The sequence below is a fragment of the Tetrao urogallus genome (assembly GCF_951394365.1).
Source record: "Tetrao urogallus genome assembly, chromosome: 1".
Classification (NCBI taxonomy): Eukaryota; Metazoa; Chordata; class Aves; order Galliformes; family Phasianidae; genus Tetrao; species Tetrao urogallus.
Genome location: NC_136813.1, coordinates 30,530,635 through 30,558,186, shown reverse-complemented (window position 1 = coordinate 30,558,186; position 27,552 = coordinate 30,530,635). Strand labels below are relative to the sequence as shown.

General features: G+C 40.7%; 1 protein-coding gene across 1 annotated transcript in view; it reads right to left on the bottom strand.

The window, feature by feature from the left end:
* Nucleotides 1–27,552, bottom strand: part of ELF1 (E74 like ETS transcription factor 1) — a gene marked incomplete at its 5' end in the record, with an annotated part of 39,855 nt that overhangs the window by 9,888 nt on the left and 2,415 nt on the right. Inside the window, 6 exons of the mRNA XM_079549195.1 lie at nucleotides 2,213–2,680; nucleotides 3,772–3,964; nucleotides 7,011–7,094; nucleotides 12,404–12,568; nucleotides 13,251–13,358; nucleotides 20,458–20,632. Of these exons, the coding sequence (XP_079405321.1) occupies nucleotides 2,213–2,680; nucleotides 3,772–3,964; nucleotides 7,011–7,094; nucleotides 12,404–12,568; nucleotides 13,251–13,358; nucleotides 20,458–20,632 (1,193 nt within the window). The remainder of the gene's footprint in view (nucleotides 1–2,212; nucleotides 2,681–3,771; nucleotides 3,965–7,010; nucleotides 7,095–12,403; nucleotides 12,569–13,250; nucleotides 13,359–20,457; nucleotides 20,633–27,552) is intronic.

Below are 27,552 nucleotides of genomic sequence, written 5' to 3'. Positions count from 1 at the left end.
AGTTATCAACACAGCAGAAACACAACTGAAGTGATACAAAACTCCAAGGATTCCACAGCTTTTATTTCATTCAAACTTCACACATGCATCATCTACTACCTTCCCCCATGGCCTTTTGCTTACTGCCCAAAAACTCACTGTGAAGTGCTGTAATGCAATAGATTGCAATCACACCATTCTGCAGCTTTCCAAATCTTAAGAACGCTTGCCTGCCTATCTAACTGGGTCTAAATGTCTTCATTCTGTTTATTGCTATCATTTTTTTTAGCTATCCATGTAACTACATAAATAGCAGTATCTACATAACAGTCCATCCAGTCGGAATTGTTTTTGATGGATAATCCAACATAGATGTAGCCCAGAGCTATTTAACTCTGTAAACTGCCACACTCTCTGCCCTACTGATGTTTAATAGCAATTTTCTCCCAACTTAAATGGTACTGCATAGCTTCAGTAATGCCTGTACTCATCTCCTTTCACTACTAGTTACCTACCTACGTTTTTACAACTTGCAGGTAATTAAATCCTTCATCAGCCTTGAAATTACAGGCTTGTGCAGCTCCATTCCTAGGCTTTAAAATTTAAGTGCACACATCACACTGACACAGGTTTTTGTTTTCCCAAAGGAATTTCAAAACTTTTTTTTTTTTGGTCAAATTCTTCATAATTAGAGATGATTTCCACCTAACCATCTGATCACACGCAACCTTTCCTTTCTTGGGCTAATTTTAGTTGATTAGAATTATAAGCGAAACGCAATTTGATTTCCGCAGTAGAAAACAAATGAAAACAGATACTGCTTACTTAAAAACGACGACTCCTTCCAGTCCATTTTACAGCCCTCATCAGTAATTACATTGCTTAATATATTTATTCCCTTATAACCTTTATGAAGCAATGAATTTCACTTTTCAGTGTGAATTTTTCGCACTGCAACATGAATGAAAACCATTTCCTAGTTTTCAAGGAAAAAAACACCAATTCACCAGGTTTTTTTTTTTCTTTTTTTAACCTCAAAGAAAGAAGAGAGTTTATTATACACATATTTCTTGATTGAAGCTGAAGTCTTTTGTTGTCATCTCCTCCACGTAAATGGAAACTCTTCAGTTTCGACTACTTGGTTACCTCCTAAAACATTTCTTATCAGTTCTATCAGCCACTGCAGGCTGATTTAGGCAGCTTCAGCTCCTGTAGTTTAAAAACCTAGCTGGTATTGCTAGTCTGGATTTTCCTGAATCGATCTTCCTTTCACTTACAGATGCAGTTCTAATAATTGACCGGCTTTTACAGTCTCCAGTAGCAGAGATGAGAGAGCTAAAGGTATTTGTTCGAAGCTAAACAATTATTTTATCTCATTAACATCATTAGTTATTTCCATCTGACAACATTCTATGGTTAACCCCAGGTACTCACAGATCTACCGGTGGCTCTGGATGCAATTTTCAAAGGAAATAACACAGGAAGGGAGCAGGAAAAAACATTATTGACTTTTTGTAGTATAAAATGATAACCATTCAAACAGCAACTCTAACAACACAAATCTCAAGTGGAAAAAGAACAACAAACAACAACTAATGTGTGTAATTCATTAAAAATGTGCAGCTCCTGAATTACATCCTGAGGCTTTCGTGAAACAACGAAGGTCCAGAATTACGACATGCAATTTCAGCGTTCCATGAAAGGGAGAAGAACAAGCTCTTTTAGCAGCAATAAAATGCTGAAGTACGTAACTGAGCTTTCCCCTTTTAATTGGGGACAATAGAAAAGATGAAAGAGATGACAAAATTTATAATAAGAAGAATTAAGAAGGAAGAAGGCAAATCTTTCTGATGGATTATTGTAATCATACCACACGTAATTCAAAAGCAAAGACACCAAACAGTGAAAAACCGGAGCCATGAAAATACTGTCTCTGCTGCAAGACAGAACCAACAACAGAAAATTTTAAATAGAACTTGTATATTTTTCCTCTTTATGGGATTTGCACCAGGCCTAATCTGGAGGAAATAAGTGCTTCCCTTTGCCAACGACAGAGCTTAGGAGTGCAGACATTCAAGAGTGCTGTAGAAACTCCCAATTAATTCCCAGGGTCACCCTTTCACTGCAATCCAGGACAGGAGCAAGCTTTTTGAAGTACAACAAAGAACGTAGTCTACCTACTCACCACCCAATGAAGTTATTCTTATTCATACATTAATTTACATTTTCTTACCTTATATTCTGAACTGAGGGACTTAATGTTTCATCTGGAACGTTACTGGTTACAGCTGCGTGTCCTTCTGTGAGGGTATGCAATGGCTGCATTACGTGAACTGTCCGAAAAAGCTGAGTGGGATGTACTGGCTGTGTAGACTGCATTGTCCTCAAAACTTCTGAAGTCAAGCCAGGTGTCTGCTGCTGTACAACTTCTACGTGCTCCTTAAGCTTAGCAGGCTTTGAATTTCCTGTTTTTAGAACTGTGGTGGATCCTCCCTTTGTTCCTGCGTTTGCAGACGCTCTAGATCTGCTCGACTGGTTTCTACTGGCCACAGGAGTTGAGAGCAAACTTGAATCTGATGTTTCAGTGCTAGGACTTGCATCTTCATCATCTATATAGACGAGATCTTTTGGCATTTCCTTAAACTGATACACTAGGCGCTGACCTTCTACTTTAGCCAGTATTCCTCTTTGGTAATAATATCTGTTTAAAGCATACGTACATCAAGTTACAGAGTGCTTTCTGACAAAAAAAAGCAAGCTGAAAAAGAGAAACCCTTACCAACAGAAGAACAGTAAATAAGACCAGCATTAGCAAGAAAAAGAGGCTTAAAATAATATTTTACACGCCTCATTTCTTGATTACGAAGGAGTGGCCAAATTAGTAGCACATTTTCAATTCAAAGAACTCTTTAGTGGTATGTCTTATGGTCTTTTAATTTCAACCTCAGGTAACACTGAACAGCAAGAACTCTGCGACTTAGCAACGCTGCTACAAACTGACACTCCTTAAGAGTCATGCAAAACTTGCAGGTCTCCTCCAGACATCCAGTCCTTTTTTACCCAGTCTTAATTATGCTCACTTCTCAGTAAGTGCATACAGATGCTTCAGCTACAAGGAAGGACAGGGAACAGGACAGGGGAGCTCTACTTCTGTTATATTTACAGATACATAAAATTAGACATATTGAGATGAGAGGTGAAAGGAAAGACAAGCACAGCTGCTCAGCTAGACAATGATCAATCAGCAAGTAAGACTGAAGCTTGCATCACTCACACTCACAGGATTACACTTATTTAGCACAGTCTTTTCTGTATGTGGAATAAACCCCCATAGAAAAAGATGTTTTAAAACTGTACACACAAGTTCATAGAATCGCATGCAGATCTTAATTCTAAAACTGTATTTCCCACTGAGAACTGGATAGTTTGCTATGGGAACAAATATTTTCTTAAATTCTACTGTAGATAAATTCAGGACTTCTTGGAGGAAGGAGAGTCAAACTTTACAGAAAAGCCACTTCTGGAATCCCCTGTCTCCAGTTTTGGGGGTGACTGTGAGATACAGGTTTGGTGGCGGCACCGAAAACATGCAAGCTGAAACTGAAGGTGATTGATTTGGGGTTTAGGTTAGCAAGGGTTACTTTTAGTTAGCTGATTTATTTTGCTGGAATAAGTCCTTTGTTTACCAAGCTAACAGAACTCCTTTACAGTTGTTACACAAATTAGATGAGGCATTTAATGCATGCAAACACCATGGCAACAAAGACAGCCTATTATTAAAAATGCACATACCTGAGAGCTCTACCCATTGTTTCATAATTCATGTCAGGTTTGTTTTTGTGTTTTCCCCATAATCTGGACACGGCCTTAGAATCTACCAGTTTGAAAATGCCCTTCTCTCTTTGAGTCCATTTGATATACTTAGGACATGTAGCTTTGTCCTGAAGCAGTGCTAGTAAAAACTCCCAGAGATAAATTGTGTTTCCTAAAATAGAAGTATTTCAGGAAAGAAAAAAAAAAATAAATTAGTTGACAATATTTTATTCTCAATGTAAACCTAAAAATTAAGAAGTTGGTATCTTTATGAATACACTGCAATATAACGTTGAGATTAGGAAACAGTGACAGAGAGGCATGGGAAGGGAATCTTGTTAGTTATTTTAATCGGGGTGCCCAGTCTAGCCGTGGTCTGTAACCAACAGATTGAGCATCAAACTACAAACATCACATCCCAGCATCAAGATCAGACAGCATTCTCTTCCCATTCACATGCTTCCTTCATGCCTAACCCAGCCACAGAAGCAGTGACTTCAATTGAACAGGAACATGTTCAGGTCCATCCTCTGAAGCAACTGGAAATGAAGCACAGAATCCCTGCTTTAACAACAAGATTTTTTTTGGGGGGGGGACAAGGGGGAGATACTCAGAGATAATGCCAAGGGAAGCAAACCTTGGAGATAAAGTTCAGAAAACATCTCTTTCTCCTAAACTCAATGACTTGCTGGTAGACAACATTCAAACTGCATTTTATGTAGAAGCAGATACAAGCACACCTACATCTGGAAATCCAACATGTCTGTTTGCTGTTTTCCACACATTATAATCACAGATTGTGAAAAAATTACCACCAAATCTGTGTCCAGGAAACACATTTAAGGAGTCTAAGCTGGTATAACTAAGGAGATCTTTTTGCCTGCTTTTTCTAAGGCTATTTGTGTTTGATGTTCCTTTGGACAGTCACAGCTGCAGAAAAGCCTTTTTAGTGAGATGCTGTCAGACTGATGAAGGAGGAAAACCTCTTGTGTGAAATTATCTCCTCACACAAGTAGCCATGTAATACCACACAAAGGTCAGCACATGCAGATTCCTGCAGCTTCACCAAAAAAAAATAAAAAAAGATGGCCAATGAATGAGAACGTAACAGGATCTCTTAGATTCAGCTTCATTCTGCTGTCTTCTCAACTTCCATGGCCACCAGTCTGGACTTTTTGTTAACTAGAGGAGGTATCTTATAAATTCTTAAGACTCTGAAACTACCCTACTGTATTTCTACAAATACATCATTGTCCATAGCGACATCCTGTGTTGGTCAGCTCTAGTGATGAACCAACAGGTTTGACTGAAATTTTGGTGATTAACCCAGCAAGCCCCCGTTATAAGGTACTTGCAAATATTCAGCAGTGTCTCAGTCAGCCCTGACAGTACAAAACACCCCATCAGAAGGTAGAAACCTGAAAAGTGAGCATCTCTGGAGAAAAACCCCTGGCTTTGCTACAAATCTCTTCCAGCCTAGTGGAAAATATCAGCCTGTCTGCCTCCAGACACCTGAAGGCAAAGGTTAAGATTGTTTAGGCAAGACACCGTGTCAGTCAGGAATGACAGCATTCCCAGCCAATTACCACTAATCCAGGGTGCTTTTGTTGCAGTCTAGACTAAAAAACTGAGCAGTATCAAGGCAGACTGGAAATCTGTCACTGTTTAGCCACTGAAAAATCACTGTGAAGAGGACTGTCTGTGAAAGCACTCTTTTACTCCCAGGCAGGATTTCTAACCTCCTGTGAGTTACAGCATAAGAAATGCAGAGAAAACTCACTATTTGCTCCACACACTGCATTAAATAATTAAATGGAGAAGTCAGTATTTTAGCACACGTGCTCTCCTAAGGGGGAACAGTGCAGATACTGAGAGATGAGCAACTCCCAGGATTTTCTGGTTGCTTCTGTGCCATGGCCACATATATTATCATCTCTTCTGCTTTGACTCTACGTTCCTCAAAAATATGATAAACAAGTGCTTGTATGGTAGTTTTGTTTGTAATAGTGGCTTCAGGCAACACACTGTAATTCCTTCCGAGTTAGCAATTTTATAAGTAGGGACAAATGTGAAATATTATAGCATATCCTTTTTATCATCAACAGAAAGTTAGATGCTTCTGCCTTTTAACTTGGAGGATAGCTGCTTTGATATTTCCCATTATTTCATTTAAGCACTGCTGTGAGGTTACTGTGATGCTTTTCTTTAATTTAAAAATCAGGTCTTAATTAAAAGCAAACAAACCAACCACAACAGTGCATATTCAAAACAGCCAGCAATAGCTTTTAAAATATTTATTACTTGCAAACAGATCTTTTTTTTCCTGTTACGGTCGAAAAATTTTATTCAAAAGAAAACAGATTATTTGGTCAAATGTAGTAATTTTTAGAGTTTCAAAAGAGACCAACACCCCCCCGGTTTTGCAGAGCTTGTCTCCTGGTGAGCACTGCAAAATACGAGAGCAGTTCAGGTGATAAAAGCACACGTGGTGGCACTTGAGGTGACACAGAAGAGCTTCCCCTGTGCACCGGTGTTGGTGGCGGGCAGTGCATCAGGCTGCAATTCACAAACCAGCCAGGTTTCAGTGTGGGCACTGGATCAACAGTGAAGCAAGTTGACCAAACTGACAGGCACTGCTGAACAGTTCACAGAAGGGGAAATTATTTATTTGTATCAGTAACGTGGCCTCTTCTCTTTCTTTTTTTTTTTTCTTTCCCTATTTTAACCACGAAAGGAATGAAGTACTGAAAACCAAAGCGTTCTGCCCAAGCCTTCAAGCTAACTTCCCTCAAATTTAAGGCACTGGTACTTCCCACTGGCAGCTGGCAGCCTTGATCATCTCTCTGTGCAGAATTAGACACATGCAGATGGAAAATGTTTCCAAAGATCATCTGTCAAAACAATTGCATCCCACGAAAGCTTCATACAATGCAAGGCACTCCCCAGGACTTCTACAGAAACACAGCAGCCTCTGTGGGGGCTTGAGGATTTTCCAAGAGCCCTTGCAACTGAAATGACAAATGCATCCTTCCTCCCAGGAACTGGGTAATTCACAAAGGAGTTTCCTGCACTGATTTTTTTACATAATTTATGATGAAATGGTAACTACCTTTGAGTACAAGATCTGTTGCTCTATCACTGCAAACTCTTCTCTTTTTACGTGTCAATCAGAAGCAATATGCTTTATTAAAAACTTCAGCGACAACTATGTGACTTACCCTTTCCATCTTTGTTTTTCTTTTTCACAGATATGTTTGGAGTTGTTGCAGGGGACTCAGGACGAGAGGGTTTTGGCTTCTTCCCTGAAATAAACCACCAGTAAATGAACTTCAGGTTAGAAAAAAAAATGGATGTAAGTAAAAAAGAACAAGGACCTAAAAAAGAATGATATTTTTTTTCTTAATTCAGAGGAATTTCAATTTTTATTCATTTAGGATTTTTGTTCTATTCTGAGCCTCTTCCATTTCTACAAGAAGATTGACATCCCTATGATATTAGTGTAAAGATTTTTTTCTAGTAAAGATTTTCCAAAGCTCACCTGCCTTGGAAATCTCTGTGGCTTTTTAGGTACTCTTAACAGCACTTAACACAGGAGAGATAAGAAGAATAGGCTATTAACTGTGAACAGAAGTGTTTCAATGGAAAAGGCTCAACAAAATACAGAGCACTATCTTGTTCAGGCATCACCAAAATGGAATTTTCAGGGATAAAACAAGGTTGTCTTCTTATTTGTCTGGAAGTCCCCACTGATAGCAGCCAACTGTACTGTCACATGAAGAAAATATTTTTCAGTTCTGTTTTATCTTATATCTTTCCCAATGCTGGAAAGAAAGTTGGTTGTTTTTCTAACACTGGGAGAACCATTAAAAGAAACACCATTATTTGAAGTTATAAACATGGTTGCTCTGCCTGGTGAGGAAGACTTAAAGAAAGAAGTTAATTACAAGTGATGACAAGAGTGAAGAGCATTCACTTGAAGATGTTGAAGAAACAACTAATCATAAGTGGAATAAAAAAAATCAAGTTGTACTGAATTCTTTTTCAATATCAAATCTTGACCTTACTCCTTCATTGGCTCTCGCTCAATATCAGCTTTACCAATACTGTAATTAATCAGGAATCTTCAAAACATACTTATGAAAAAATATTCCTCTTATTAGGTTTTGCAATGACCCTTTAGTACAAAACTGTCCTAAAAGCAATGCCTCCTACTTCATTATGTTGGCCCATGATGTCAGGGGTGGACATTGATGGGTGCCTTGTACCTGGAGACATTCAAGGTCAGGCTGGTTGAGGCTCTATGCAACTTGATCCAGCTGTAGGTGTTCCTGTTTGTTGCAGGGGAGCTGGACTGGACAACTTTTTAAGGGCTCCTTTTCCTCCTTCCCCCTTTCCCAAGGCATGGGTCCATGGGTCTCCCCTCCCCATTAGTCATAAAACCAGGTTGAACCAGCCTGTAAACTGTTGACACCAACTCAGAAGATGCTATGATGGTATGGCAACAGAGGCTGAACCTTCCTGACAGTATTCCATTACATGCTGTTACTGTGTGACAGATGGGAGAAGAGATGCAGTCTGACAGAATGGCATCTGACACAGAAGTGTATCACTGAACTCCTTCACCTAGAAAAAATAGCACCCAGTGACATTCATCGACACTTGCTCAACACTTATGGAGACCGAACAGTGGATGTGAGCACAGTGAGACAGTGGGTGGTGCCTTTCAGCAGTGGCAACAGTGAAGTGGAAGACAAACCACGTTCCAGACAGCCATGCAGACTTTTACAAGAATGGTGTGCAGGCTCTTGTTCATCGCTGGCAAAAAATGCAGAGCTAACGTTGGTGATTGTGTTGAAGAAATGTTTTGCAGCTGAGAGTTTGCTCTATCAAATAGTGTTATGGTGCTCTTTTATCTGTTATAGTTTCAATGGAAATAAATAAGAGGCATTACTTTCAGAGTGCATATTATCAGTACCTAAATTTTTCATGTACTGCCTCTGTTCTTTTGAGAGGCAGAACAGAGCAAGCAGACAGGACTGAGAGAAATATACTTCTAATCCAAGTAACCTGCTGTCACAAATAAAGAGGTAAAGAAAAGTATTTTTCTTTTTCTCTCTTTATTGCATTTCCAAAGGCATTTAAGTTCAACTGAAGCAAGACAAACAGGTCTGTGCAATGCCATTCCTCTTTCGGTTTTATTTTTAGAGGTTTTCTTAGTACAAGAGACAAAACTGCAGAATAATCACAGAATCAAAGAATATGGGTTAGGGAGTTTCACCGGCTCTGAACAAGAATGTCAAGGCCAGCCTGGACTGTCTGATTTGTTACAGACCTTCAGATATCCATTAAGAAGTCATTAGAAAGCCTGGTTTGAGCACTTTCATCGTTGGCAGTCCTGATAAATCCCCTTTGCACTTTCAATTTTCTTTGTCTCTCCCTTTTTTTTTTTCTTCCCAAACAGGAACAAGAGGAAGGATTGCTAGTTGAGAGCTGCAGTGAGGAAAGACTAGTAATGCATGAAGTCCTCTCATTTAATTGCTTTCATTCACGGAGGATTCATGGCTGAGGAGGGGACACAAAGCTCAGCCATCTCCTTGGCCATTAATGTCTTCCTTGATTTGAATGAAGATGGAAGGAAAGAAATCCTACAACACTGGCTTTCAAGGGGCTGTATGACAAAACAGTAGGAATCTCTGGAGCATGTTTCTAGCAGTTTCATACTACTAACCATTACTGGTTGCAAAAAGAAAATAGTCTTCTTTATTTTCTTCTGTAAAACATTAAGACAGAACCACACTTCTATAGGTCAGCTATTATTGCACAAGAAGTTCCACATGGTAACTTTGGGTAAAGGCTTTTCTCTCCTTCAAGTTGATTTATGGGATAACTGTTCAGTGCTCATATTGTTACCCATCTTGTACATACATGTTAAGGAGTAATATTAATTCTACTCTCCATAATTAAGGAGTAGAGATTGTTATTTGGATGTAGTTAATTACCAACATCCAAGTAAGATGAGGTCTTAAAAGCAAAAGAAGTGGATTAGATCTCATGACTCAACTACTGCAGGTCATCTTCAGGAAATGCAAGCACTGATCCACATACAATTCAAGCACTTTCGGTAACAGATAACCCAGCCTACTAAACAAATATAACTGCTGCAGCTATTCTAGGTTCTCTTACCTCAAAACTGGACTACTTCAAGGCAGCCTATCTGGACAATCCTCTACCACAAAGCTATCCCAAACTGGAAATCAGTGAACAACTGTGAAACTTGTTTACAGAGAGGTATTGATCTCACTGCTCTAAAACTGGGCTAGAAACAAGTGAAGATGGGTTTAGGCTACACTGTGAGCTATGACCTCCAGATGCTGATACCATCAAAAGAACAGGCAGGAGAGACACAAGAAATCTTTGTTTAAAAGAAACTATTTACTGAAAGTATATTAAACATTAGCACACTTCCTCCTCTGGTCCAATAGAGCATGAATTTGTTACCTTTCAGAGTACGTTACTACATTCCTTTTTAGGAGAGAATTTTATAAAGAGGAAGGATGAAGAATGTGCAGGAGGCTAAGACTCATGAGGATCTGCTGTAATCTCATACTAATTGCTTGTATGATTGTTTTGGTTTTTTTCCACTTTTCTATTTTTGAGGTTGTAAAAACACTTCAGCTCAGAAATTCCTGCTACAAATTAATTAGATATTAACAAAATGAGATGCAGCATTGAGGCTGGCAAGGAAAGTGATTAAAATCATCCTATCACTTCTGGAGAACATTTTCTTGTAGCAGCTCTTTTCAGCAGCACCATCCCAACTCACTTAGCAAGGCAATGCTCTGTGCAGTGCAACCCTACAAATACAGCTATTGGGTTACATGTGCTGCAACTCTGTGAATAGATTGTGGCTACAACACACGTGGCAAAATGACCGTAGTCCTTCACACTGCCACAAAACTGACTCAATCAGGGCAAACAGATTGCCCTTATAAAAACCAGAACAGAAAATACAAACCCTGCATGTCATCCTGAAATGCACTACAAAACGAGTAACATTTTGCAGTAATGCTTGTAGGTCAATGCCTTATAAATCCCAGCACACTTTGCAATAACACTTCAGCAATGCTCAGATCAGACCATCTGCCTCAATTTCACTGAACACTGGTAGTTAATGAAACTTTAAGCTGATGCATCTTTTCTAGCTTTTCTTGTATCCGATGTAATGATCAAAGCCAATCACATTCTTTGTGGAGCAACTGACTTTTTAGCCTACAGTTAGAAAGGAGGAAGGAGTGGGAGTAAGCAGAAGCACAACACTAACAGGGTATGAAAGCATCAAGCCAAAGAAGTTAAATGTCGGGCAGATTGAGACTCCTTGTTTTGACCCACACAGCAGCCGACATCAAGAAGAAACAAAAAAAAAACAAACCAGCTGAAGTCCCCTTACAGTTGGTTATGATGCAGCACGGTAGTTTCCCCAGCAACACTCTTGGGCAGCTGCTGGTCAGACTCCTCTGCACAGCAGTTTCAGTTCAGTTTTCTTACAACAACCAGAGAGCTCCTGACCAACACCCATCTCTACCAGACCCTGTGACACACAAGGGACTAAGGAAGCTCCCACAGCATTTCCAGAGGTTTGTATGTTGCCCTTCACACATAACTACCCCCAACATCCAGAAGTATGATGGCATTAGCAACAAAATGCACACTCTTGCATCAGAAGCATAACCGGGTAAGCGGCAAAAGCCCTCTTCTGGATGACTTATTTTCCCCATAGGGGAATGTGTCAAAATCTTATGTCCTAAAGCTCTGATTCAGACCTATGTTTTAGTTCCAGAAACATAACTCTTCTGTTTTATTTCATTTTTATTATTATTAATATTATTTTTAATTTGTTGCAACATCACCTTACATCTGCCTGCACTACATGACACTTTTCCAGAGTAGACATTAGCATCAGGGCCTCAGATGGTGCCTGCACTGAAGCAGAGTAGGAAGGCAGGAGCAGAAGGTCTGACTAACATCACATAACTTCATTACCCTTCGGTATGGCAGTGACTCCAGAGGAACATGACACGACAGACGAGGCCTCGGCCACGTCAGGTTACCTCCTGCAAATGGGACTGAAACTTACTACAGTGTGCAGCTATTTAGAGAAAAGAAACACCACCAACAAAATAAAACTGCAGTTTACATTCAAGAAATGCTAAAAAAAAAAAAATAATAAATAAAAATGTTCTCATTCTTATCTTCTGCACATAACAGATCTTTTTTGAGTCAAAGCAAAATAAAAGCTAATTAAAATATTTCAGCTTTCACAGTAGCACAAGCTCCATAGTTTGTAATGTAATTTTCTTCTTAAGAAACTAGAAATAGGAATGAGTAAAGATCCATGTTTCCTAAGGCAAGTAACCATTGCTATCCCTCCAGCATCATCAATATCTCAGCATTTGGGCTTGGACTTAGTCAGACAAAGCATTCTCTGTATTTCCAGCAGAGGACACTTGATTCTTTCGACTTGTCAGCCAGGATGGCTCCACAGACCCATGAGAGGTAAGCATGCCACTGACTGTTCTCTACTCCACAAGACTGCTCTGCAATAGCATCTTACCCTTTTTCTTCTTTGGTTGTTCAAATTCCGGAGTCTCTGGTGACTCAGCGTAAGGGTCTGGGGCTTGGTGAACTTCCACGACCTCGGGGATCCCATCAAGACTGACTGATACATGTGTAATAGGAGCCACTATATCTTCATCTTCAGTTGAGCCAAACATAGTTGCTTAAGGGAAAGGGATAATGGGAGGAGATCAGTTCATAATTGAATATGTCCATCCACAATCAGAAGTAGCATTAAAACAGACAAGTGCAGTGACATAGCCTACGCTCCTAAAAAGCACTGTTGTGGTGTGTGTTCACACATTTTTATTCGCAGCTAACAGAATTTGCAGAGGTAAGTATATGTTCTTCTATCTTGCCAGTGCAGAATCAAGAACTATTTGGGTTGGGAGGGACCTTAAACATTGTCTAGTTCCAACCTCCTGCTCTGTGCAGGGACACCTTCCACTGTATCAGCTTGCCCAGAGTCACATCCAACCTGGCCTTGAACACTTCCAGGCATCCACCACATTTCTCGGTCAAAAATAAATAGATTCATCCTCTATCAGAGGAACAAAACAGAACAGCCTAAACAGCTCCACTTAATTCATATTTTCCCTTCAATTCTTAATTTTTTCCTTATCTATCGATGTTCAACTCTTGGATCAACATGTTCTCTAGGAAGTGAAACTCCTCACTGCATATAACACTAGATTTCTGATACCCAAACTATGCATCTAAAATCTACTTGGAAGCAAAATATTCCTACTCCTTCCAGTCAGTCACACAACACTGAACCTCTCCTTGTCACAAACAAGTCAAACACAGACTAGATTCACTTTCTTAAAAAAAAAAAAAACACTCACTTATTCTTTTTTCATCCAACATAGGACCAGGGGAGTCCATATTGAGAAGTGCTTCAGCAGCCTCAATTGTTTCCATAGTTTCATCTCCATTATGACACGATGTTTCAACTAAAAGCAAAAGAAAATAATTAATTCCAAGCAAGCTACAAAGTAGATTTAAAGCATGTTATTTATCATAGAATAATAGAATCATAGAATGGCATAGGTTGAAAAGGACCACAGTGATCATCTGGTTTCAACCCCCCTGCTGTGTGCAGGGTCACCAACCACCAGACCAGGCTGCCCAGAGCCACATCCAGCCTGGCCTTGAATGCCTCCAGGGATGGGGCATCCACAGCCTCCTTGGGCAACCTGTTCCAGTGCCACCACTGGATGAAAAACTTCCTCCTAATATCTAACCTAAACCTCCCCTGTCGCAGTTTAAGACCATTCTCCCGTGTCCTATCACTGTCCACCCTTGTAAACAGCTGCAAATTTACTTCTATATCATTTCCAAAAAGAAAATGAAAAGTGGTCTCAACTAAATGTGCAGTAACAGTTTATCTGGGGAGAAAAAGTACACGTTTAGTTTTAAAAGTATAGTGCACTAAAACAAAAAAAGACTTTAATTTCTGCCTCATCTTTCTAACCCCTCCATGTGCTGATCAAGTACATGCAATAAAACACCATGCCCATAATCCTTGACAAAAAGCCACTGTCCCAAACAATATTCTATACACTACCCTTAAAAAAAAATTGTTGCTTTCTTCTTATGGTTGTCCTAAGAAAGAGAATTCTGTACTTAAGAGATGCTCTTTTAGCCTAGAGAACAAATAGGCAAACTTCCATCAGGCAGCTTATTACCTATAGGTACAATTGAACACTAAACTTCCAAATCTGTAGGGATGATAGGAGTGGCTAACAGAGCATGCTCCAGGGAAGCACTATTAAAAATTATTATTATTATTATTATTATCATAAAAACCAATAGAAAGGGCTGGTATGCTTTCCAAAAGTTTTAACTACTAGACAATCCCTCATTTGTCTTATACTGGTGCCCATCAGACAAATCAAAAGCGCTTGGATCTTTATAATTTGTAATTGATAATTAAGGCCATGTGAAGCACACACACAAAAAAATCTGATAAAAATAGTTCTTTTCTGACAGAAAGCAGATTTGGAAGTAGTAGCAGTCCAAGAAGATAATTCAGTTTGACTAGAGGAGTAACTTTACCAGAGGATTGTTTGCAAAATAAATGTAGTATAACAAACAAGGTATACATCAGTTTCACTTTTGGGTACCGTAAGCCTTTAGAAATGTTCTCAAAAAAAGGTTATTTAAGCAATTGCTTTGTTGGATAGAAATGCTCAGGTCAGGTTTCCTTATCTTTTGCCATGAATTTGAACCCGCTTTCGGTATTTTACATAAGTTTATCAAAGCAGTGCAAAGGTCTGCATTAGTAAGTCCCCTGCACAGGGCACAGACCAACCTTAGCTACTTTCTTAAGCCCTGTAATGAGTCAGATTCACACCCTGCCTGTTTAACTTTGAGGAATTTGGGGTGAGGCAGCCACACACACACACACAATAAAAGAAAAAGAAAAAAAAAAAAAGAAAAAGGAGCCTGACTCCTCTGCCAGCCATACCAGGCACAACCTCAGAGCATTTCTTCTTCGCATTAAAGCCATAGATTTATACCAAGAAATACAACCTCTGTACCGCGTTCCTTAAATGACGGTAACAACAAAGCACCCAGCCCACCAGCAATCACACTAAATTTCAGAAAACAAACAGAAAGTTTCACTCCAAATGCTTACAGCTTCTGCAATCGTATCACTGGGAGAGGACCAAGATAAGAGCGGGTATTCATGCACCAGCCCTGCCTCCCACACCCCGCTGTGCTTACGGGCAGCTCACAGCCTACAGCAGGCAGCTCTGCAGGAGCCTCGTTAGGATAGCATGGTTAGGTTGTGGTTGGACCCGATGGTCTTTAAGGCCTTTTCTGACCTGAGCAGTTGCATGATTCTTAGAAGATGACTTTGCAGGATCGAGCCAAACTCATTGCTCTGTTGCTGAAAGAAAACAGGGATGTGGTTCTGATTCTCCTCTACCGCTGGTTCATGATCCAGTCTCCTCATCAACACAAGCCAGGCTTCACACTGTTTTGATCACAGTGAGGCAACTGAGTCCTGTGCAATGGCTGAACATAAATCTGAGGGGTTCTGCTGGATTAGCAATTACAGGAACTCAAGAGCCAACACAAGCAAGCTGTAAGGTGCCACACGGCAATGTAATCACAACCTCTCTGTCCTGTTAGCAGCAGCACGCAGCTTGAGATAGCTCTCAGGGATAACCAACCCAACAAATAAGAGCAAGCCAGTCTGTTACTTCAGTTTCTTAATGTTGCCAGTATATATTCCAATCACAATTGAAATCACCAATCAGAATGGCAGTTTTGACACAGCCACAAACTAAAGAAGAATTGAGACGACAGTACTTATTGGTTACACTTCAAAGTCACAGCTACAAGAATGCTGTGCATTTTCATTTCAAAGTACCTATTTTAAATAGGTCGCAACTTAAGAAAAAAAAATAAAGGAAAACAAAACCACACCCAAAAGTAACATTTTTTTCCCAGGGTACTCAACAAGCTCCCGATTATCTCAGCAAGCCACAAATTTAAGCCTCTGTGTATGCCAATTACAACCCAATTACTGTGGATGCCTGTTTGCAATGAATCAGCAGAGCTCACAGCTAGCAGCAGGCCTGCCCAGACAAGGCTGTCTTCTCACCTGGTGGAAAAAGAAACTCCACATTTAGCCTGAAGCTCCTTCCTTCAGCCCAAATTCCCACCTAGCATACTTGTGAATGCTTTATACCTTCCTACTTGACACCTCCTGACAAGGTGGCTGCTCACTTCCCATCGCTCAGCTCAGGGATCCCACCCCACTCCCTCTGTCACACACCTCTCAAACCAATCAGCCCCAAAAGGCCAACGATGGGGGCTTTGCCCAGACTAGATACAGCCTGTGCTAGTCACAGCTGTATTTAAATACACCAACTAAAGGGATCAAGGTCTCAGAATAATGCTGGAAGAAACGTGAAGTTGCTGAAAGAAGGAAGAATCATAGAAATACCTGGGTTGAAAAGGACCACAGTGATCATCTAGTTTCAACCCCCTGCTATGTGCAGGGTCACCAACCAGCAGACCAGGCTGCCCAGAGCCACATCCAGCCTGGCCTCAGCCTCCTTGGGCAACCTGTTCCAGTGCATCACCACCCTCTGAGTGAAAAACTTCCTCCTAATATCTAACCTAAACCCCCCCCGTCTCAGTTTAAGACTATTCCCCCTTGTCCTATCTCTATCCACCCTTAAAAACAGCCGTTCTCCCTCCTGTTTATATACTCCTTTCAAGTACTGGAAGGCCACCATGAGGTCTCCCTAAAGCCTTCTCTTTTCCAAGCTAAATGAGCCCAGTTCCCTCAACCTTTCTTCATAGGAGAGATGCTCCATGAATTTAATGAAGAGATTCCTCACATACAGACTGAGACCTTTTTTTCAGAATAACTGACTGTTAAATTCAAGCGATTGCTTTTTAATAGAAATCCTGCACCAACTGTTAAGTAATGCTGGAAAACCAAGTGCTACTTTAAGAATGCACGTGATTCAAGGAGACCTATATATCACACTTAATTTTCTTTTTAAACACGGCTTTAAAATTTATAAGTGAAATTATCTCACCGGGGAGCTGCATGGAAAAACACTCCTCGTTTCTATCCAGATGGTATAAGCAATATTGAGTAACTTCTCTACAAAGCAACAGATCTCATCTTTTTGTTTTTTTTTACAACTAGCATCTTGTCAATGGAAAATCCTCATGGATTAAGACTGTGAAATTCTGTTTCCAACTCAGGAGCCTTTTGGATTTCTTTGCAGCATTATAAATGATTACATCCACGGAACGTGCTGGGGTTGTGCTGGGTTACAACACGTAGCACTTTCCCTTCATTCACTTGCTTGGACAGTTTGGCTCGTGCCATCAGTTCTAGAGGTTCACCAAATGCAGAAGCCAAATGCTACCTAACTCGGACAGACTGTAAAATAACTTCTGAATTGGTTGTTAAGCTTCATTGCTGTTCTATGAGAACCTGTATTTCTGTGCTCTGGATTCAGATCAGGGCACAGTGAATCAAAGTGCCCATTTTTTTTGTCTCTCCCCTCTTACACAAACTTTCTCACTATTTCAGTGAGGAGGCACACTGGAGGAGGGTGAACCACAAAGTGGCAGAGTTTGATTACCTGCTGTTTTTCTACATTACATGTGTCAGCTTCAAGAAAAAAATAATTCAGGAAGTTGCATAATCCAATTAGTTCCTCCTTCCTGTGCATTTTACAACTCTAATTAATTACACTAATAAGATAAATAAAGTGTACTAAATCATACCATCTGACAAGATGGCCTACAGTTTATTGTATGCAAAACTTTGTCCCCTGTATTTTTCAGAGAGGAAAAAAAACAACACCACACAACTCAATATTCTCTGCAGTGATAAAACTTCATTCAAAGCCAAATGCTCCAATCTATTTTCTTGATCATCTTTTACTACATGACAGTTAATCGTTTGGGGTCACATTATACCAGCAACAAACCGACCTGCAAATTGCCATCACAGTTTTTGCAATGAAATGTGTTGGTAAATTTAGAGAGTGATAAGGCAAGTCTGTCTATTAATTATAAAAAGATTATGGTGTGTATAACATAGCTAGAAAACTGGCTGTTGGCTATCTTTCAGCAGGGTTTCAAGTAAAACAGATGCTGTTCTTATAGCTGTAGTTTTCTGCAGGTCATAATTTATACTACAGATAGTAATCAGGGCAGTGTAATAGCTAGTTTTGAATGGCTTAAACTAGATCCTAGAGGCAGAGAAGCTTACCAGAGTCCATACTTCTGCAGATACAACATTCAACAGTAATTACTGTAGTTTCAGCAGACTTAATTACTTGTAGTTTAGGGGAAAATGAAAGCTTAATGTATAACAGGAAAAAAAAAAAAAATCAGCACTGAAAAACTTGTAGCTTCAAAAAAAGATTCATGCATATTTAGAAACCATTTCTGAGTAATGTTGGCATTTTCAGTTTCATTTTGCTGTGAACTTCAGTCCTCTGAATATTTTAAATTGGAATTAGTACAGTCTTTACAAGGTCCGATTCTCTCTCAGAGGCATAATGTGAAAGTGAAAAGAATTGTACAAACTTCCAAGAGCAAAACAACGCATTTCACTGCTGAGGCCAAACACACACAATTTAAAATCAAGATGGGAGCCTCAAAGATAGGAAATAACCAGAAAACAAAGTAGGTGGGAAACGTTAGCTGCAATCAGCCCCACTTTACAAGCAGCCCACTGAAAAATGCACTTGCACCTGCTCTGGTGGTTTGGTTGGGCTGTGTACCTGAAACCTGGACAGAGAGGTGATGAAGCCATGCTCCTTCTCTGTGCTCTCTCCACACTTTCATGGGAGGCTCGTGTCCTACCTGGCCCTGTAACCCTGCCCTGATAGGGACTGGCAAGGGCTCCTTGATATACACAAACTGCTGAGGCACCCTCCCCACAGGAGCCCTGAGCAGTGGTGCTGGTCAGCTTGGAGTCATCTCTTTGTACAAAGCCAAGCACTCAGTTTCCAGTGGCCAAAGAAACCCGCAGCACAGATGCTGCAGTGTGAACCAGATAATTAGTTAGCATCTCCTTCATTACAGCAATCTCTACAAAGTCACAGCTCTTCTTTTCTAAGGACTTGGCCTTTAAAGAAAAACAGATTGCTTCAGCTACAATGGAAGATGTTAACAATGCAGTGCTTGTCTGCCTCCAAAGTATCCCTTGGACACCATCAGTTACAAGGATTACATATTTTCACTCTCTGGCAGCAAACCCTTCTCATGTGACTATTTACGTTAGCAACGAAAAATCTTAACAAGAATAGTCACAAAAGCAGAGTTTCACAATTACTCATGCAACTGTCAATTCACACTGTATTATAATACTATGTATTGCAGTGAATACGTATGCACGAAAACTATGAAATTCATCAACGACAAAATATCCACACAGTCACGTTAAGTGGTGCTTAAATAACACACTGAGGAAATGCCAGTTACAGTGTGAATAATCAAAATGAATAGCAAGTGAATAGTTGGCAAGAGGTCTCAACTTGAAGTAACGTTTAGGCACGTAAGACTTTCTTGAATAATCAGTTAAATTATTTGTACAGTCACAGTCTGTTCACAGATAATTCATGGCTAAAGAAAAAGGGGCCACATATATCAGATAAAACCATTTATTGGGAATGGTTTGTGCCAATTTACTCTATGAACTACACCTCATGTCCAGTTTTGCTGAGTTTGGCTTTTGGTGGTAAAAGGCTGTAACAGAGCCTTTGGAAGTAGTGCCAGAGCTGTGACTGAAACCAGCAAGCTGTCTGCAACCCTGGGGACAGCTCAGCTGGAAAAACCTCATCAGTGAAAGATGGCACAACCAGATCTCAGCTTTGTAAAGCATCCATCTCACCCTTCAGACTTAGTCTGCAAAGATGCTCCAAATATCTACTTTCAGCAAGGTGCTGTTTGCTTTGGGCCTTTTTTGTTTTTGTTTTTAATAAGTTTCTTTAATCGGATATATCCTTGAGCTTTCTCTTTTACACTATCCTTCCTAACAGAAGTTATGCAGAACATTTGTACTTTAAACATTGATTATTAGAGATCTAAAACGAACACTATGCTGAGCACACCAATATCAGCATCGCGCTGACATGCACATTTTACAGTTGGCCATTTGCATACCCTCCAGAAATCAAAATACTACATCTACACATGTTGTATGTTGCTGCTTTTTTGGTACATCACGTTTACTCAAGTACATACCAACCACTAAAAAAAAAGGGGCAAAAAAATAACATTAAGAGCAATGCACAACCGTTTTGGTACTCTGAATAGAACCCTATCTTAATCTGTATTGATGGATGACAGGTCACTGTACCAGCTGTGCAGCTGGAATCGCAAGCCACCTGGTACTGGAATTAATACCATCTTCTCCATCTTGCAGCACAGGATTGACAGCATTCAATATCATTATAACTTTGTTTCTTATTCATTTTTGTCACACAGCTTTTCCTCGCTGCCAGCCACAACCACCTTGTTGCAAAAGCACGGCAGATAAAAAATTGTATTGCGAACCTGTGAGGGGGATATCATCATCTTCAATGATTTGTTCCTCTGCAACATCTAGGGAATTCTCAGTGATCATGTCACTGGGCTCATCCACACAGGTTAAGCCAGAATAGTTGTTTAGGAGATCTCCACTAGGGACATGTTCCACGATGACAGCAGGGAAGATGGATGGATCACCAAGCTGTAGAAAAAAAAAACAACAAAAAAGGAAAATTAAAGCAATGGCAGTGAGAACATTCCCACTTTAAGCATGTACTTCAACTTCAACAAACCCACAGCATATCACCTAAATATTAAGTGATCAAGAGAGAGTACCGAAAAACAAGATGATTTTTAGCACACAAAACAAAAAGAGCAGCAGTCCTGCCATGGGCCAGAGGCTGAATATCACTACAGATAGTGTATAATACACTGACATGGTCGCAGGAGGTTATACAAGACTCCCACAGAAGCATTTTGCAGCTAAAAGGCTGACAGAACAGAGGAATGGAGCAGTGCAGTAGAAGTCGAACTCTGCTGGCAATGACAGCAGCAAACAACTTGCTGCAAGCATCTTCTGCTCTTCCTGTCCAGCTGCGGGCAGAGGGTGGTGTGGCTGTGAGCACTGCAGGAAGGTCTCACCAGCACTGAGTTTACTGTGAGACAGTAGCTTAGGGGTCACTTACCATGAGGGTAACAAGTGAAACAAGGAGTGCTTTATACATGTACCTCTAATTCTTGTGGTTTCATCACTTGCCACTGCTCCCCTACTTTGCTTTAAAGCCCGCTTTCAGCCATCATCCTTCTCTCTCAACAATTATTTTCCATAAGATACAACAGAAAAAGGGCACTTGCAAAAGCCAAAATCAAGCTGGCCAGTTGTAATAACAAGATGCACATTCTCCAAAAGAGCAACCATTCAACAGGAAGAGGTTTGCAGAAAATGCCATTTATGATAGAGAAAGTATTTTCCATAAAGATTCTGTGTGATTTCCAAACACCACTAGCAGGAAAAAAAAAGTCAGTGGATGGCAGCATAGGAGGCTCAAAGGAAGTCTTGTGTAACTCTATGGCTCTCTCACTATAAAAATAAGCCACCCTCTGAGTTCGGCACACTTAAAAACAAGAAAACAAACCAAACATTGCTCCAAAGCATTCCTATGAGAAAATCCGTGTGTGTACATTTGGCCTCACTCCACAAAAGAACAGATATTCACATGGAGGGTGGTGACGCACTGGAACAGGTTGCCCAAGGAGGCTGTGGATGCCCCATCCCTGGAGGCATTCAAGGCCAGGCTGGATGTGGCTCTGGGCAGCCTGGTCTGCTGGTTGGAGACCCTGCACATGGCAGGGGGTTGAAACTACATGATCACTGTGGTCCTTTTCAACCCAGGCCATTCTACGATACGCAAAAATCGAGCAGTATTTTTTTTTTTTCCAATTTAACCATGCAAGAAGAAAAACAACAATATAGGTAATAACGCTTATTTGGGCATTGCTCATGTCTCAGTCTTTCCACTGCACAGGACACCAGCAGCAGAAAATGGTCTCAAAGCTGCTGTCTCCCTGCAGAGAACGGCAGTGGGAGTCATCGTCTCCCACGGAAGGGAATGGAACATACATACTGAAAGGAGAAAGTGCAATTAGGATCTTTATGAGGAAGTAATTACCATCTGAAATTGTTCTGTGTTTTGTAAAACATGCCTCAACAACTGTGGTAAAGAGCAATTAAAAAAAAAAATGAAGAGTTCAGAAACAAAGCTAATATTTCTAGGGGCTTCTATCATAAATGTTCTGCTAACAAATTAAAAGCCTACAAAACCAAATACAAGCAAATTAAGCAAAAAAAAGAGAGCAGTGTAACGAGATGAAAAATAAAACACTGTCTGCAGTTGGAAGATTTTCAAGAGTAAGTTCTACAAACTAGAAGGAAGGTAGTCCATTATAGCCGTGTTGCTGTGATGCAATTCATGGTACTAAGCAGCTGAAGCATCCCAATTTTAGAAATATGCCACAGTTTGTAAGTCATGACGTGCCAGTTACATATACTGTGCATGTATATCTGTAACCACATTATGCACTCAGGTTTGTGTCACCTGCAAGCAAGAAGAGCACATGTTCTGCAAGCATCTGTTCAGTAGTCGACTACAAAGGTGAAAAGTATGGATTTTAGATAGAGAAGACACAAATATGAACACTTTGATATTCTCATCCTTTTCTAGCTCATAGACACTAGGGGTGATGTTCATAGCACCCGACTTCAAGCACAAAGATACTAAGACTTGATCCACTGAGCCTAGGTTTCCCTCAGAGTCAGCAGAGCGGTTTTTATAGAGCACAATCTCCCTCATCAGTTTTAGGCTCCTGTGTCACCAGGATGAATCAGGCCCTGTAAAAACGATTTCTGCCTATTTCTCTCCACTGACTATAAAAAGGTGTCAAGGTGCCTAATCCTGGTGTAAACAAACAGCTTGAACACATCTATAATGGCAGGATGAAAACTGCCATCTGAGGGAAGGAAGATTTAGGTTGGATATCAGGAGGAAGTTCTTTACAGAGAGAGTGGTGAGGTGCTGCAACAAGCTGCCCAGAGAGATTGCGGATGCCCCGTCCCTGGAGGTGTTCAAGGCCAGGTTGGATGGGGCCCTGGGCATGCTGGTCTAGTATTAAATGGGGAGGTTGGCAGCCTTGTCAGGGGCATGGGAGCTTGATGATGCTTGAGGCCCCTTCCAACCCAAGCCGTTCTATGATTCTATGATCTGAAACTGGTCAGCTGCCTTCCTGCAGTGAGGCGGTCTGTCTTTCCTTCCTGTTGCTGTGCTTGCACTAGTTTGATATGCAGGACTTGCAAAGTTTGTAGGGGATAGTCTCTCAAGGGGTTATTTGTGCTTAGGATGAGCCTCTTGTTAGTTCCTTCTGGATAAAAATTGACTCTGGCTTAGCACCGTCTTTCTCTAATGACTGAAGTTCATACCACTAACTGTCTCCAAGAGGCAAAAAAACCCCCAACACCACAGTTATTCTTCAGTATTCTGTTTCAGAATAAGAAAGGAAACACAGAACAAACTGATTCTTCATCGCTTTGATCTCCATTTCTCAAAATCCTATTTATCTCCAGCACTATTAGTCACTCTGCTGTGAAATCTAATTACAACAGCCCAATCATCCATTCATTAAGGTACCATCCTTCACCACCATGTAGCAGTAGGTCTGATCAGTATGATCAAGCATGGTCTACTCTGCAAGGCTCAGCTGAATCTTGATTATGTCAGGAAACAATTGCTATGAACACACTCTGACACAGCCAATGCGTGTCCTTCTACAGGTACAGAAATCCATCTTGCAGGGAAATACTTGGGCACCCAAATTAGCACTGGCCAATTCAAGGAGCTTGCTGATGCTGCACTTGAAAAAGACAAAAGACAGAGAAGCAACTAAGAATGGTGTAGAAGAGCATTTGCTGATGCCAGGACACCAAGTGGGATTTTCTTTAAACTAGTAATAGCTTTAAACTGAAGTCATTAAGTATCACTTCTTGAGGCCTATTTTTTAAATCATTAATAGATCTTTTCCCAATCATTTATTGCTGCTGTACAAAGCATGGATCTTCAAACCCACCATGGATATGAAAAGGAGAAGCTGGATCAGATTCCAATAAACATCTTCAGTGAGGAAAACATGAATGCAGCTGCAAACAAATCGAATTCAAAAGACATGTCTGAATAAAAAATTGAATAAAAAGAATATAAAATTGTATGTTTGCAATTGGTTATGATTCTTTTCACAAGCAGCTCGTTCAGTTTTAAGTGCTACTACTAATTAATACTGAAACATGCAAAACGATTGAAAGATTAAATCTCACCTTAGCACTTCTGTAATGTTCTTGATTTCATTGAAAGTACCTGAATCCCAACTATGGGGCAAGCTCAAATTTCTTGTAGCTCTCAAAACAGAGGAATAATTTTGTACATATTTCAAATGGCGAAAGTGACCACAATCACTGCAGCTCCATATGATGGTTCTGTATAATTCCATAATGGGAAAACACTGCTGAATTAAAGACTACTTCTTATTATTAATTACAGAATCACACAGAACTGTAAGGGTTGGAAGGGGTCTCCAGAGATCATCTAGTCCAGCCCTCAGCTACAGCACATTCCCTACATTAGATGGCCTTACAGGAAAATCTCCAGGCAGGTTTCAAACATTTCCAAAGAAGGAGAATCCACAGCCTCTCTGGGCAGCCTGATGCAGTGCTCTGTCTCCCTCAAAGTAAAGAATTTTTTCCTCATTTTCATACAGAACTTCTTCTGTTCCAATTTGTGCCCATTGACCCCTGTTTTGCCGCTGTGGTTCTATGCACCACTGAGAAAGCTTGGCCCCATTCACTTGACATCTACCATTCAGATATTTATAAGAATGGATAAGATTCCCCTCTCATTCTTCTCCAGGCTGAACAGGCCCAGGTCTCTCAGTTTTTGCACATAGAGGAGATGCTCCAAGTACTTCATCATCTCTGTGGCCCTCTGCTGGACTCCCTCTAAGAGATCCCTCTCCTTTTGAACTGAGGAGCCCAGAACTGGACGCAGCACTCCAGATGTGACCTCACCAGGGCAGAGTAGAGGGGAAGGATCACCTCCCTCCACCTGCTGACCACGCTCTTTTTAATGCACCTCAGGATACCATCAGCCTTCTGGGCCTCTAGGGCACTCCGCTAGCTCACGGCCAACCTGTTGTCCACAAGGACACCCACATCCTTCACTGCAGAGCTCATTTCCAGCAGGTCAGCCCCTAACCCGCACTGATGCTTGTGGTTATTCCTCCCAAGGAGCAGGACTCTACATTTATCCTTGTTGAATCTCATCTCTGCCCAACATTCCAGACTGTCCACCCCTTTCTGAATGGCACCACAGCCTTCCACCAGTGTGTCAATCAATCCTTCCAGCTTTCTATTATCAGCAAACTTGCTGAGAGTGCACCCTATCCCTTCATCCAGGCCATCAATGGCAGTTAAACAAGACCAGATCAGTACTTACCCCTGCAGAACACCGAACACCGCTAGATACAGCCTCCAACTAGACTGTGCACCACTGAACATAACCCCCTGAATAATTAGATTTTATTACTTCTCTAAAGCAAGACCACAAAAACTTATTTCTAACAAAAAGGCTCCTCTATGTGCACTAACAAAGAAAGGCAAAATGACATTCCCATTCCAAAAATCTTTTAAAGAGAAGCCCTACTGAAGCATTAGCAGTGTTCAAGTAATCAAATAAACCAACAGAAAGAGCAATTCATATACATATGTATATATATATATATATATATTTTTTTTTTTTTACTTTGCCTACTTTTCCTGTTTCACCTTTCTCCTACTATCACCATGACACAGTTAAAACATGGCATTCTAGCTGCACCAAAGCTCTGGTTTGGCTTCAACACATCTTCCCCATCTGCTGGGCAAATAAAGGACTTCAGCTTATGTTAAAATCTTCGCAAGTCTTATGCATTAAATCCCTCACAGTGTAATTTTTTTCTGCAGGCCAACCCTGTACATGGACTTATAACTATGTGGAAGAGCATGAAACTTCAGACAGGTATTCCTTCAGTGGCCCATGAACAGGTCTCTGCAAAGTATTAGCCACTCTCTATGAGGGGAAAGACTAAAAGTTCCTGCAAAAACCGAGAACAATAAAGGGGATTTCTTCTTCTCTGCTGGTATCACTTTATGAGACAATCCAGATCCAATCTAAGAAAAAAATGTTTAGTTTTACTGGAAAACATTGTCCCAAGAATACAGTGAGTAGCTTCCAAGTGGCTTAGAAGAAAATTTATGAGTGATCGGTTGCAAGAAAAGCATGCAACAGATATTAAGAAGGAAAAGTTACACGGGGATTAAAGAAAGAAGCCTCCATGCAAAAACTGGCTTTGTAAAAAAACAATAGTATTCATATTTAAGATACTGTTAGCCATTTATTTTGGGAAAACCATAAAATCAAGAGGCACAAACAAGAAAAAACACTAATAAAAACTAGGCAAAGGGATCTTGGTGACTGGAAAATGGGCTTCAGCTTTTTCTCACAGATGTCCCTGCGCCAAACACTGAAGCAGCCTCTCAACTTTCCAGGCGTTCCCACGGACGGGAATGGAGACATGACCAAGTTTCACAGAGGGATTCTGGAAGAAGATAAATACTGCTTAGGAGTACCTCAGTATGGATCTCACAACCATTTCCTGAGTCTTCATAAAGCACTAAGTTGAAAAGTGGGGACTTCCTGCAGAAGCTGGAAATAGACAAAAGCGTAGAACTTGGCCTCGACTGTGGCTTTCAGCTCTGGTGCCACCAGTTCTCCTGAGGTGACTTCGTATTACAGAGCATCAGGGAACGTGGAAGAGCAAATCAAGGCCTGAGAAGGTGGGGCAGAAGTCGTTGTCCAACCTAAGGGCACAGACTCCAGTTACAGGCTGAGAGAGCAGGGGCTGCTCAGCCTCAAGAGGAAAAGGCTCCGAGGTGACCTGATAACAGATCTTTAGTATCAAAAGGAGAACTACAGGAAAGAAGGGAACGCGCTCTTTAGCAGGGTCTGTGGTGACATGGCCTCAAGCTTAAAGAGGGTAGCTTTAGGTTGGATATAAGGAAAAAGTCTTTTACAGTGAGGGTGGTGAAGCACTGGAAAAGGTTGCTCAGAGATACAGTTGATGCCCAATCCTGGATACTTCCAAGGCCAGGCTGGATATGGCACGTCCCTGTTCGCTGCAGGGAAGTTGGGCTGGATGACATTTAAAGGTCCCTCCCAACTCTAACAATTCTATGACTTTATGATTCTAAGGTGCAGACATTATGAAAAGCAGTTCTGGACAGCAGTGCTGACTCAGCCAAAGCCTGTAGGAGCTCCTGCCCAGCTTTTCAGTACCTTTAGCATTCACCATTTGGTTCCCTTCTCAAAATCATAAAGATATTTTTACCACATTTCTTCTTCACCATGTAAGCACAACGTTACAAGTAAGCCCTCCAAGGATAAAGAGAAAAGAACAAACAAAACATAACTTTCTAAACAGAAAGGGATAAATCTGATAGAAAAGAGCCCTTCCTGTTCACACAGGGCCACATGACCAAGCCAC